A 14,928-nucleotide genomic window follows, 5' to 3' on the forward strand; every position below is an offset into this window, starting at 1 on the left:
AGTCATTCTCAGAAATGTGAGTTAATAGAGATATAAATGGGATCCTCAATAGATCACTAGATTCACTCTACTGAGTATGCTATTTTCCATATTTCATGTTGGTAATATTAAGAAATGAGTGCTCTCTGGCACAACAGAAAGACCAAAATGCCACTTATGATAGATACCTCCATTTAAAAATATTTAATTGTAAAAAAAAAAAAAGTTTAACTGTAGTAAAATACCTATAACATAAGATTTACCACCTTAACCTTTTCTTTTTTACCCCCATTGGTTGCAATAGTATTTTTTTTTCAAGTTTTTAAATTCCCGTTAGTTAACATACAATGTAATATTAGTTTCAGGTTGTAGAATTTAGTAATTCATCACTTACATACAATACCCAGTGCTCATCCCAACAAGTGCCCTCCTTAATACCTATCACCCATTTGCCCATCCCTCACTCCCCTCCCCTCCAGTAACCCTCAGTTTGTTCTCTATAGTGAAGAGTCTGTTTCCTAGTTTGCCCCTTTTTTTAAAAGATGTTCATCTGTTTCCTTTCTTAAATTCCACATTATGAGTGAAATCATATGATCTTTCTCTGACTGACTTATTTCACTTAGTGTAATACTCTCTAGCTCCATCCATGTTGTTGCAAATGGCAAGATTTCATTCTTTTCGATGGCTAAGCAATATCCCATTATATATATGCCACATCTTCTTTATCCACAGCAGTTGATGGCTATTTGGGCTCTCTCCATAATTTAGCTATTGTAGATAATGCTGCTATAAACATCGGGGTGTATGTGTCCCTTTGAATCAGTATTTTTGTGTATTTGGGGTAAATACCTACTAGTACAACTGCTGGCTCATAAGGTAGTTCTAGTTTTAACTTTTAACAGGAACCTCCATACTATTTTCTACAGTGGCTACACCAGTTTGCATTCCCCCCACACAGTGTAAGAGTGTTGGGAAAACTGGACAACTCCACCTGAACCATTTTTTAACTGTACAGTTTAGTGGCATTAAGTACTTTCAAACTGTGATTCCCAGATACTTTATTCAAAGCATATTTTTTTCCTTGACTACTCCTATGAATCAAAACATAGAGCAGTTTATCTTCAAGGGTTTCAAACAATCTTAAGCAGTCTTTAAACAAAAGGAATTGCTAAAATATCCTTCTTCCATTTAATTATGAGGTTTTTCAAAGATTACCTCCAATTCCACTTTTAATGTTTATAAAGCAATTGACCAAAAGTCAGACAGTCCAATATTCCAATAACTGCAAATGTTCCAATACTCTACTTTCCAAAAGCATGGTCTCAATCAAATCCTAGTCACAATGTTTTAAGAAAGCATCTATATACAATTTTGTTATTTTTAATTTTATTTTTAATAGGCTCCACACTCAGCATGGAAGCCAACATGGGGCTTGAACCCACAACAACCCTGAGATCAAGACTTGAGTCGAGAAAGAGTCAGACGCTCAACCAACTGAGCCACCCAGGCAGCCCGGTTTTGCTCCATTTTAAATTCTTAGGAAAAGAGCTGGACAGAAATACGACATAATGACTATATGAGCTGCCTCAGGGTAGTAAGATAATGGACTTTTTACTGTACTTTCCAAAATTTGTACAATTACTTTTATTTTCAGAAAACAAATTTAAAAAAGCAGTAACAACTGTCAAATTATAAAATGACTCAAATGATTTTATTTCTCACTGCCAGCAACTTTCTAGTTGAGTTAGCATGGGCCAAATGATTTTTAGAATAGCTAGATGTAGGTTTAAATCTGGCTCCATCATTAACAGCTTTGTGACCTTGGACAAGACATAACTCTCTGAGTCTCAGTTTCTTCATCTATAAAAAAACCAAAATCTACCTTGTATGGTTGCTGCTGTAAGGATTAAATAAAATTACACAGGAAAAGCACAAAAGTCATTCCCAGACAATTGTTACTATTTCTATTAGTTTTTATGCTATTATTTAGTAACAATATCAAAACTAACTTCATTCATGTATGCGCCAACAGAGCAGTGAAAGCACTTTGATGACGAAGGACTGAACTAATATATGAGGATTATTATTTATACATTTCAGAAAGAAGATGAGAAATCAGAAGCATTAACTTAACAAAGTTAACTTGCTCAAATATTTATAAAGCACATACTATGAGCAATTCAATTAATGAAACACTGAACTGCTCTTATTACATACTTCAAATTTATCTGCTTTCATAAAATTCCAAAAGGCTAACAATTATACTTTCCTACTGTTAAATTTTTGGATATTTTGGAGGACGAGGGGCAATCAAGTTTTTGATAACTTGCTACAAATTTTTATATTAGTCCAAAAGGTTTTTTTCCAAATAAGAATATTTTCCTACAAAGAAGAAAAGCATAGCTTGGCATCTCTTCTCAAGACATTAGGGGAAAAAAACAGCTAAAATGTATTCATTTATTCACTAACTGTAATCCCATGTCATTTCTTCTTTAAAAAAAAGTCAGTAGTCAACATGAGAACAATGTGAGCTTTTGGAAAGGGAGAACTGCACATCCTATTAACAAGATGGATGAGAATGTCAAAATGGTTTGCACAGCTGGCGAATATATCAGAATGAAGGCATCCGATCTTTTTGGTGTCTAGTTATATATATATATACCCTAGCTTTTCAAAAGCATTATAACTGGGCATTAACTGGGCATCAGGCATCAACTGGGCATACCCTAGCTTTACAAAAGCATTATAACTGGGTATTTAGGTTATTTTTAAACTATAACTGATGATGCAGAGACTTTAGCTTTAAGAATTTTTGGTCAATCAGTAAATGCAGTTTGTAGTTAATACAAATAATCTACAACTACCAAATGCCTCTTCACTTTTTAAAAAAAATCTACCATGTAAGAAAAAAGTTGCAAGTCCAAACAAACAAAAAAACAGCTACCACCATTAGTGTACTTTTTGTTACACTGAAAAGGCAAAAAAGAGAGAGGAAACTTTCTATCACTTTTTCTCTTTTTCTACAATTAGAAAGTATACTAGTTTAAATTGAATAGGGAGCTGACAAACTCCAAAAGGTTGGGGGGGGGGGAACGGGACTTAAGCTCAGAGTTTTAATTCTATACACAGATACCTGAACAAACAGGCAAAACAAGTTTCCACTTGACAAAGAACCCAGCAACTCACTGTAGGGAAAAGCAATCCTGGATGTCTGATGAAGCCTTAAAAGGAAAACCCAGCAAGCACACGAAACCAAAACTCCTACCTTTTCTCAATTACTCAAAAAATGATTTTTAGAAAATGACCTTCAAAACTATCCCAAGTACCTAAGCTTTAATGGAAATCCCACGATCAAGGCTACATCCCACGATCAAGGCTACATCCTGAGTATTTCTATCAGAGGAATAAACATAAGTCAAAGTAACTTTAAGGACCTTGACATGTGGGAAAAATAAGAATTTAAGAGACACTGATCTCTTCGATTGTATCTACTACATATTTTACAGTGAACCACCCAAAAGATTTCTTTGTTCTGAAGCAAAAGGAGGCTGTTAAAGACATTCAAGAACAAGCTAGTCTAGTATTTTTACCTGCAACTCATCACAAGACTCATGATGCTGTTTATTCCTTGCCAAAACCTAGCACTACAATATAATATATTTTCTTAGCATCAGTTACATTCCTTGATCGTTTCTCCTCCTGAGATCTAAGCTTAAGATCCCATTTTTAAACATATGCATGCTCACAACTTGGCCCTTAATGATATGCCTTCTATCTCCCAGATATATTTCTTTCCCCTTTAAACTGCCAAAGAATCACTTCAGGTCTGGAAAGAATGAACACGTAGCTGTGATCTATACAGTTCCTTGGGAAGGAAGGGGATGCCCCGGGGGAAAGAAAAGACAGAAGAGTAGACAAAACTTCTATGTAAATCTATATAAATAGACTATGAGGAAAGCATCTTATTTTAAAAAGGCCCTTAACAGAATGTCTCTGGTTAACGCTCCTAGAAAGTGGTACAGAGGCTATATAAGCTGAGATATAAAATGGTGATATTTCATAATTTAAATACTACTACTCTAAGAGATGAACCTTATGGAGACTTCATCTATTCTAGATCAGACTTGCATGTCCAACATGAGAAGAAAGGGGAGTTACCCTCAACATCTCAGACCTCTATATTTATCCTTGATATTATTTATTAATTTCTATAAAAATGAGCAATGGAAAAAAATTGAGGTGAAATCCCACGCAAAGGTTTTAATAACAAGAGTTTGAGCAGAATAACATCCCTACAGACAATGCATGCCAGAAGAAAACACTCACAAATTTATGATCCACTACTTCAATACTAGCTAAAAGGCAACATGAGAATGATGCAAGATATGAAAGAGTAGCATATATCTAAATTAAAAATAAGATGACAGAACTCAGAAAATAGTTAAAAAAAAAAAATCATTTCAGAAGTAAAAACCAAACAAGAAGGAAAACAAAAGGGAAAAAATATCCCAGAGAATAAAAATACCCCAGTCAGTCGGGGCACCTGGGTGGCTCAGTCGACTGTTAAGCGTCTGCCTTCAGCTCAAATCATGGTCCCAGGGTCCTGGGATTGAGCCCCACATCAGGCTCCCTGCTCCGCGGGAAGCCTGCTTCTCCCTCTCCCACTCTCCCTGCTTGTGTTCCCTCTCTCGTTGTGTCTCTCTCCATCAAATAAATAAATAAAATCTTAAAAAAAAAAAAAAAATACCCCAGTCAATGCCTTGTGATGGGGATCAGCAAACTACAACTCATGTGCCAAATATGGCCACCACTTGCTTTTATAAATAACGCCTTACTGGAACAAACCACACCCATTCATTTATGTATTGTCTACGGATACTTTCACGGCACAAAAGCAAAGCTGAGTAGTCGAAACAATTGAAACAGAGACCATATAGGGCACAAAGCCTAGAATTGTAGCCATAAATAATGATTTCAGGTATCTATTGCTATATAACAAACTATTCCAAAATCTATGGCTTGAAATAACAACTATTACTTATTATTCTGATGATACTAGGAGTTAACTAAACTCAGTCATCTGGAGGCTTGATGAGGCTGGAATATCCAAGTTGGTTCACTCACTCAACTGGCAGTGGGTACTGGCTGAAAGCCACGAGCCTTACTTCTCTTCTCCATGGTCCTTCTTAAAGCATGGGGGCTGGGTTCCAAGAAAGTTCCCAATGCATGAAAGGGAACACTTAAGATCTCTGAAGGCTCAGGTATTACACAGCAAAACTTCTGCCACATTCCATTCATCCTAGCAAATCACAAAACCAACTCAAATACAGGCGGAAGGGAAAAGGCTCCACCTTTTGATATGTGATACAGTATACATATACATAAAGAGAAGGAATATATGGTAGTCATATTTGGGGACTATCTATCACACGTATACTTGTAGAACTAAAACTAAATGAAATTTATAAGAGAAAAACAAAGAAAATGTGCAAGACAGTTACTAGGATGGCTCCCAATGATCCCCATCTCTCATTATTTTTGCCCTGGAGTAATTCTCTCCCCTTTAATACAGGCTGGTCCTACTGATTTCCTCCTAGCTAACAGAATACTACAGAAGTTGATGAGACAATACTTGCAATATTACATTTTAAAAAGACTCTAGCTTCCATCTTGCTTGTCCTCTTTTGTTCTCTCACTTGCTGGCTCTGAAAGAAGTCAAACGTCATGTTGTGAGCTGCTCTACGGAACTGAGGAAGACCTCAGTCCAACAACCTGCAAGGAACTAAATCTTGCTAACAATCACATGAACAGTTTGGAAGCAGATTCTGCCCTCCGTCAAGCCTTCAGATAAGACATAGCCCCAGCCCACATTTTGATTACAGTCAAATGAGAGATCTGGAGCCAGAGGACATAGCTAAGTCATGCCCAGACTGCTGACCCACACCTGGAATCTTGGCCCAAAGCAACTGTGAAATAATAAATGTTTGTTACTTTAAGCTCTTAAGGTTTGGGGTAGTTTCATAAACAGCAATAAGTAACTAATATAGTAAATTCAAAATAAGTAGAAAGAAGGAAATAATTAAGAGAACAAACAATGTACAAAATTAACAAAGCTAAAAGTTGGTACTTTGAAAAGATCAACAGAAGTGATGAACACCCTGGCTAGTCTAATCAAAGAAAACACAACTTATCAGTATGAAAAATAATAAAGGAGTTTATCTCATTAGCTCTTAGAGACAATATAACAATAATAAAACAGAATGTTATAAACACATTTATACAAATTTAACAACTTAGATAAAATAAACAAATTCCTTGAAAAATATAACTCACCAAAATTGAGGGATAATAACTGAGACAATTTCTTAGCCATCTACCTATTAAAGAAATTAAATTCAGTATCAAAAATCTTCCCACAAAGAAAACTATGATTTAGTTAGTTTCATTGGGGGATTCTACCAAATATTTAAGGAGAATGATGGCAATTCTCCAAAAACTCATTCAGAATATAGAGAAATAAACACTTCCAAATACACTTTATTAGCATAACGCTAATGCCAAAAACCTGACAAAGACGTAACAAAAGAAAAAAGAAAATTACAGACCAATATTTCTCATAAACTTAGATCTAAGCAAAAATCTTTAACAGAACATTAGCAAATAAAATCTAGGAATATATAAAAAGGATAAGACACATCATGACCAAACAGTGTCTATCCCAAGAACTTCTTAAACCCCAAGGCAGGGCATTTGCTTGAAAGTATAATCAAGGAGCTTGCCTTGACAATGTTAAGTACAAAAAGATTCCCACTCCAGGACTGAAATTTTTTACAGGAATGTTCACAGTAACTTAATTCATAATAGTTCACAGTAACTTTATTCATAATAGCTCAAAACTGGAAATAGCCTAAATGTTGACTTAACATTCATAAATCAGTGTAATGTAATATATTAAAAGAATAAAAGAGAACGCCCCCATGGTTATCTCGATATATGCAGAAAAAGCATCTGATAAAAATCAACACCTTTTTATGATAAACCCACTCAACAAACTAGAAACAAAAGAGAGCTTCCTCTATCTAATAAAGGACAGCTATGAAAAACTTAATGGTGAAATATTGAACATTTTCCCCCTAAGAGTTGGAATAAGAGAAAGATGTCTACCCTCATCACTTTTATTCAACACTTGAGAACAAATAAAGTCATAACTGCCTCCATTTGAAGATACGATTCTTTAATAAAATCCTAAGGAATCTACATAAGGACTATTGGAAATAATCATTTTCTAGGTCACAGGATACATGGTTAATATAGAAATTGATCATATTAGCAAACAACTGAAAAATAAAAAATTTTCAAAATCCATTACACTGGCTTTAATATAGATTTAAAAAAATCTGGAATAAAAAAATCTCATGAAAGACTCCCACACTAGAATTTATGAAAATTGCTGAGAGAAAATAAAGGCCTAAATAATGTTCATAGACTGGAAGACTCAATATTGTTAAGATGTCAATTTTTCCCAAATTGACCTACAGATTCAACATAATCCCAATTATCAGCTCAGCATGCCATGCTGTAAAAACTGACAATCTGATTCTAAAATTTCAATGAAAGTTCAACAGACCTAGAAAATCCAAAGCATCTTGAAAAAGCTGAGCCAAACTGGAACATTCACACTATCAACTTCAAAACTAACTACAAAGCTACAGTTAACCAGGCAATGTAATTCTGACATAAAAACAGACAAATAGATCAATAAGACAGAATGAAAAGTCTGGATACAGACCCCCCACTTATACAAACATCTGATTTTTAACAATGGAGAAAAAGCAATCCAATAGAGAAAAGAAACCTCTTCAAGAAATGGTGCTAAAAAAAAAAAAAACAAACAAACACAACTGGATAGCCACATAGATTAAAAAACAAAACAAAACAAAACAAAAAAACCATCAACTCAAGCTCACAGATAACTTAAAAATAAACATAAGATTGATCACAAACCTTAATATAAATGCTAAAACCATAAAGCTTTTAGTAAGAAACATATTTTTGTTACTTGGGAACAGGTCAAAGTTCTTATCCAGGTCATAGTTTACAGGAAATAATAACTATAAAATAAATATATAAATGACATATATTTAATAAATTTAAATTTAAAACTTCTGTTCAAAGGACCTATTAATAATGGATCAGCACAACATATGTATAACGTGTAGCTAACAAAGGACTCCTAAAACTCAACGATAAAAAGATAAACCCAATAAAAGTAAACTTTATCCAATTTAAAAAAAGACAAAACTTCATAAAAGATATATAAATAGCAACTAAACACATGAAAAAGTCTTCAACATTAGACGTCAGGCAAAATAAAATCACCATGAGATACCACACATTCCCACTAGAATGGTTAAAACTGAAACATCTGAGAACATGAAATGGTGAATAGAACTCTCGTATATTGTTAATGGGAATGTAAAATGGCACATCCACTTTGGGAAAAGGTCGGGAAGTTTCTTACAAACCTGAATATTTACCTAAGCCCCAGCAATTTCAATACTAGGTATTTGCTCAAGAGAAAGAAAATCTACATCCACACAAAAAAAATTTTTACAGGAATGTTCACAGTAACTTTATTCATAATAGCTCAAAACTGGAAATAGCCTAAAAGTTCATCAATAGGAGAAGGGATAAACCAACTGTAGCACATTTACATAATGACATACTACCTACCCAGCAGTGCAAAGGAGCTACTGATACATGTTACAACATCAAAAACATTCACTGAGCAAAATAAATCTTAGAGAAAAAGAGTAAATATTATATAATTCCATTTATATGAACTTTTTTTTTTCCCCCATTTATATGAACTTCTAAAACAGGCAACTTGTAATCTAGAGTGGACAAAAAGTCAGAACAGTGTATCTGGGGCAGGGACTTAGGAAACGGGCATGAGGAAACTTTCTGAGGTTAGGATGCCTTTCTGTAAGGGTTTGAGTTGCACAGGTGTTCACATCTGTCAAAACTCAATGAATGTACAGATAAGATTTGTACAGATTTTACACTAAAAGAAGACAAATCTGTAAACAAACACTGAACTCTAGACAATAACATGCATATACTGGCGTTGTTAGGGGAAGCTGCACAGATGCTTGCAATTTGAGCACTGACATGCTCAAAAAGAAAAAAAAAGATAGATTGATGGATAGAGGAATATACAATCAGACAGAGATGTAATAGAAATTATACAGTATTTTAATTTATGCAAACACTCCTCTATGTTGACGTTGACCAGTTTTGTTACCAACTTTTACATAACATCTTATAAATAGCTATTTTGTTCTTTAAATCATTTGCCTCAAAGGGTGATATCATTAAAGTATAAGAGAAACTTAGCACACCTAACTAAAAGTTCTATGTAACTTCTGTTTTAAAAGGTACCTTAAACAAAGCACAAGATCTTAAGAAAAGACTAAAAAAAGAGAAATTGGGAAGACATTTATAAGCTAGTATCTTTCACCAAATTACAGACTTCTTAAACCCCAAGGCAGGGCATTTGCTTGAAAGTATAATCAAGGAGCTTGCCTTGACAATGTTAAGTACAAAAAGATTCCCACTCCAGGACTGAAGCACTGTTTTCTTAGCCACGGATGGGTTTAGAGGACACAGTGTTGTTTGTGTCCTTTTTTCAGGTATAGGAACTTCATTTGTACAGTGGTGAAGAAAAAAAAAAGACAAGCAGGGTCAAGCTGAAAAATCAGAAGAGTCAGGAATGACTTAGGCAACCTTTACATGGTTAAATGTGTGTTGTTGTAGACACCATCCGAGTCAAAAGAAAGCATAAAACTGTCATACATATTTTGCTGGTTTTGATACTGAAGTGCCTCATTTTACATATCCTAATCTTATGTTAGTTAACTACCTAGGAAGCCTATTTCAAAATTTCATCAATTTAAAGTAAGTACCATGAAATCTTGGAATTCAATGCTTTGTTAAAGCCTTTTTTAAAAAAGACCTCATCTAAACTTTTCTTTAAAAAGAGATCTCATGAGTACATACTGGTCCTTGTGACAAAATATGTCACTACTGGGAACCAAACTCAAAAGATAATACCACTCTAAATTGATACTATTCATAAAGCTTTGACTGCTGTCCTTTGAACAATAGAAAACCAAGGTCAAGGATCTTATCTGTAGAAGAGAAAGTCTTATATAAACTCTAGTCAACAATAAAAGACTGGGTCCTTTTGATACGGCCATCTTAAGAAGGCACTAGAAATAGCAGTTTAAGAATATGCATCAACAATGGAAACTGGAGATTATGTTTCTAATTGTGGGTAGAATGATTCCATTATTGTCTCTAAGCCATATTTGAAACAAATAATTATCACAGTCGAAAATGGGATAGAAAAAATTCTTAATTCTGCTGCTGGAAAGAACTGTAATATTTTTAAAAGTCATAAGGATTTAAATATGACTTCACACCATTTCTGAGATCTTTAAAATGGTTTCATTTATTCTCTGGAACTGTAAGCTCATTTCTAAATGGAAATTCAGGCATTAACATTCTTTCTCTCCAATCTTTGCTTGGCTAGATTGGACTCATCCTTTAAATACCTATCTATCTAGAAAGACTTCCTTAAAAGCTCAAAACCAGGATAAGACTTCCTATTGCCCCTCCACAACGGTATATTATATTACGGTATATTTGTTATTACTGCTGTTCTTGTTTAGTCTTCCCTATTAGACTGTAAGCTCCATAAGGGCAAAGACTGTCTGCCACATCAAAATTGTGTCAGTATTTAACATGGGACCTATGACAAGTAACAAAACATTTGTGGAACAAATGAATTACAATTTCTAAACTTTTCCATCCAAGGGATTATTCCAGTTTCCTCTTTTAAAACAGCTTCTCCATGACAATCCCATTACTCGCATTCTAACCAACTAAGAGTTAACTGAGAATTACTGCTAACTACTCATCCCACACATAGAGAAGACCAGATTTAACCAATTTGTTGTGCTATGCACACAAACATGGAAGTATGATAAAATGACTACAGAGTGTTACATTTTCATACCATGTAGAGTTTCACTATTTTTATGATTTCCACAACTAAACTAAAAAATTTATTTCTTAAAAAAAAAAAAACAGCTCAGGGTGCTTGGGTGGCTCAGTTGGTTAAGCGACTGCCTTCGGCTCAGGTCATGATCCTGGAGTCCCGGGATCGAGTCCCACATCGGGCTCCCTGCTCGGCAGGGAGTCTGCTTCTCCCTCTGACCCTCCTCCCTCTCATGCTCTCTGTCTCTCATTCTCTCTGTCTCAAATAAATAAATAAAATCTTTAAAAAAATAAAAAATAAAAAAAATAAAAAAAAAACAGCTCAAAGTCAGGTTCTGAAAATTACAACATCATTACAGGACTGTGTTTTACTGTCTGTCTGGTAACTTATCTCCACACACATAAAACTAAAACAGAATAAAAAGTAACTATTGTGGCAAACAGGAAGAAGTTGATTTGGGAGACAAGCAATATTTTATGTGTGACTAAACCTAAATAAGTACATTATCGTAGAAATAAATACAACTATCATCTGTTAATGATTATTTATAATGCAGTATGGTGAGGAATGACAAGATCTGTGACATGTGTGGGCGCCTGGGTGGCTCAGTAGGTTAAGCAGCTGCCTTCCGCTCAGGTCGTGATCCCAGGGTTCTGGGATCAGAGTCCCACATTAGGCTCCCCACTCAGCAAGGAGCCTGCTTCTCCCTCTCCCACTGCTTGCCGCTCTGCCTACTTGGGCTCTCTATCTCTCTGTCAAATAAATAAATAAAATCTTAAAAAAAAAAGATTTGTGACATGTGCTATTAAAATAGTCCAATTTGGAATAAAGTATGAAAAAGAAAACCTCAGTTGATTCATTATATCAGACCTTTCATGTGACCTAAAGAAAATGAAATGCTACTTCATCTAAAATAAGCAACACCCTTGAGCAAACACCTAGTTATATGGAAGCCTGTTTATGATTCAATTCACTAAATTCCTAATAGTATGTATACTATCTAGTAAGTATCTATACATCAAGAATGGATCCAGTAATCTAATATTGACTTCCTGTGTTTCTCATATTGCTGCTTCTGACCCATTAATGAACCACAAACAGCAGTTGTAAAGAAATGAATGAAATAGGATATAAAATATAAGACAACACATGTGATAAGGGAAAGTATTATTTCCTGAAACTTTTGGTTTAGTTTCTGTGTGAGGCGATGTAAAATAAATTTCTAAGTATAGGCTACAATAAAAATGTGTGAATGCTACTCTTGGGAGTTTATGCCCTCAGTTACTTCTTTCCCCAAAACACTGCAAAAGCAGAAACTCTCCATCACAATTACTCACAAAATGAAAAGTGATCTTAACCCAGGTACAAGTTTTAATAGTTTAAGCTTGATTTCACAAGCTCTAAAATCAAACTGAGTTCAAATCCAGGTTCCATGACTTTCCGTGTAAATTTGGACTTTTTTAAACAGTATGAGCTTTGTTTCTGTCATCTGTAAAATGAAGGTAATAAAATCTTTCAAGCTGGGGTAAAAACAAATAATACATATAAGTAAGCTCTTAACACATCTTCTACCATAAATAGAACAAATTAAAAGAGTGACATGTATTAGCAACATAGAAAGAAACTTAACAGAAGGTATTTAATGTGTTATCTTTGATGTTTGTGGGTGTGTGTGTGTGGTGCTTTTTCATTTTGTATTTCTATCCCATATAAATTTTATCATGCATATATAACATATACATTTTTCATGTAATGTTTCTAATTTATATAACCTTATACCTTTATTTTTTAGAATGTAATAGTAGATATCTGAGCAGTGACATTACAGTCCTTTTTTAAATACTTCTCTGTATTTTATATAAGTAAATTATGTGTTTTTAAAAGACAATGGCCAACTACTTGATCAAAAAAAAAAAAAAAAAAAGACAAAAAGTGTGTGGTCCAGGATTTAGGAACTAGCATGTTTTTTGGGAGAACTAATGTGCCAGATGCTTCTCACTAAGTCCTCACACAAACTTAGCATATCATTTTTGCAGGTGAGAAAACTGAGGCAATCGAGATAAGGTAAACTGTCTGTCAGACAAGTAACAAAAGAAGTGTCCAGGCCTTCAAAGCCATCACATAATGTATCCAAATACTCTTCTCCAGTTGTTTCATATAGGCATATTTTAATCTACCCAATTAGACTGTAAGCTCCTTGAGAAAGGGGGAAAGTTTCACAAATTTCATTTGTCTTTCATTGCCTAAGTAAGATTACGATAGAACCTTAAACACTTGTTGAGTTAAAACTTCTTTTGGTCTAGACTGTTCTCATGGGACATAGCCTTGTTGTAAAAACGAAATAAACTACCAAATGAGAAAACTCTTAAGACTGCCCAAATCTAACTTTATTCCTTCACACTCAGAACTGAAAAAGTTTAAGTATACCCATATCCGGAGGCTACCACTAAGGGAGTTTGGAAACGAGTGCAAGCATCACTATGCAAACACTAAAAAAGAATGGATTCACACATTTCCCTACCACGCCCCCGTCCTCCAGGCACTATCCTAAAGAAAGGAACCTCTAGTCTTCCGGTGAGGTGTTGAAGAACCAGAACCACGCCCCCATTCTATTCCATCATTAGCTTGTTTTCTATCCTTACCCGGACCCCCGTCCCCAAGACCAAACCCCTTAATAAACAAAAGTCTCTGACCTGCAGCGAAGTGCAGGGGAGAAGACTTCCGGCCGGCCATGTCCTTAGCATTCACGTTTGCCGCGTCCACCAGCCTCTTTACCCGGGACACGTCCCCATTGCGACAGGCCTCCAACAGTTCCCGCAGGGCCCCGCTCACTGCTGGGACCCCTGGCCCAGGTCCCGCTGCCCCAGGCCCCAATGTTGCTGTGGTGCTAACTCCTGCCGCCTCTGGGCTCTCCGCCAAGCTCGATCCAGGGGAGGATGGAGAGGAAGATGAGGAAGAAGTCGGGGAAGAAGAGGACGACGGTGAATTGTTACTGCCACCGCCGGCTGGGTTGGGAGCGACCCCGACGGCAGATGAAGCGGAAACCGCCGGGGCCACCGGAGCCGCGGCGGCGACGGTACAGATTGTGCTGGTGGTACTGCAACAGCTGGTACTGTCAACCGGGTCCGGGGATCGAGGCCTGTCGGGTGGATCCCGACTGCCATCCCCCTCCGGCAGCGCTAGGCCGTGCCGCGGGGAGGAGAAGGGGGCCAGGCCACCCGCCGTTGGGGAAGCTGGGGTGGTCCCCGGCGCCAGGCCGGGGCTGAGTGGGGGGGGGAGGTGGTGGCGGCGGCGCCGAAGCCCCTGGGGCGGGCTGGAGCTGTTGTTGATGATGGTGGTGATGATGCTGAGAGCGACGCGACGCCGCCATCTTCGGACTCCCCCAGCACTGTCACTGCGGCAACGGCCCCACCGCCCGCCCTCACTTCCGATCGCTAGACCAATTAGCGTCCAGCGCACAGGAAATGATGCTAGGCTGAGTGGGAGGGGCCAAAGAGAAGGAGGGAAGTATTGGGAGCTCAGAGAACAGCCACAGAAGGGGGCGTGGCTTTGTGACTGAGGGGCGGGCTTTGTGACGCCTTGGCGGGCAGGCTGCGGAGATTTGAAAGTTGGAACTGACCACTCCCTAAATGGGACACTCTTCCTCCATTCTCGCTTTCAGCTTGCTGTCTTAAGAAAGAACAACGTTTACATGGGTCAAGTAGAAATCTGTCTCTGCAGAATTGCCCTGTTCCGTTCTGTTGCCAAGTCACCTTAAGTCTTCCGTGTCTTACTCCAGGTTGTGCTCCTGAGGTGTAACTCAAAGCAAGAAGGGAATGTTTATCGTTGATCATGTCTCAAGTAGCCTCGTCTGAAAAATGGAACTGAGAGTATACCTCACAGAATTG

At 36.7% G+C, this 14,928-nt stretch overlaps 1 protein-coding gene across 1 annotated transcript in view; it reads right to left on the reverse strand.

Annotated features, from left to right (window-relative positions):
• TNKS (tankyrase) overlaps nucleotides 1-14,440 on the reverse strand; it is a 202,092-nt gene extending 187,652 nt beyond the window's left edge. Inside the window, 2 exon segments of the mRNA XM_035004108.1 lie at nucleotides 13,735-14,317; nucleotides 14,319-14,440. Of these exon segments, the coding sequence (XP_034859999.1) occupies nucleotides 13,735-14,317; nucleotides 14,319-14,411 (676 nt within the window). The 5' untranslated portion in view covers nucleotides 14,412-14,440.
• Nucleotides 14,441-14,928: the final 488 nt, after the last annotated feature.

The sequence above is a fragment of the Mirounga leonina genome, unplaced genomic scaffold (genome assembly GCF_011800145.1).
Source record: "Mirounga leonina isolate KUSES-001 unplaced genomic scaffold, KU_Mleo_1.0 Mir_128, whole genome shotgun sequence".
In the NCBI taxonomy this organism is placed as follows: Eukaryota; Metazoa; Chordata; class Mammalia; order Carnivora; family Phocidae; genus Mirounga; species Mirounga leonina.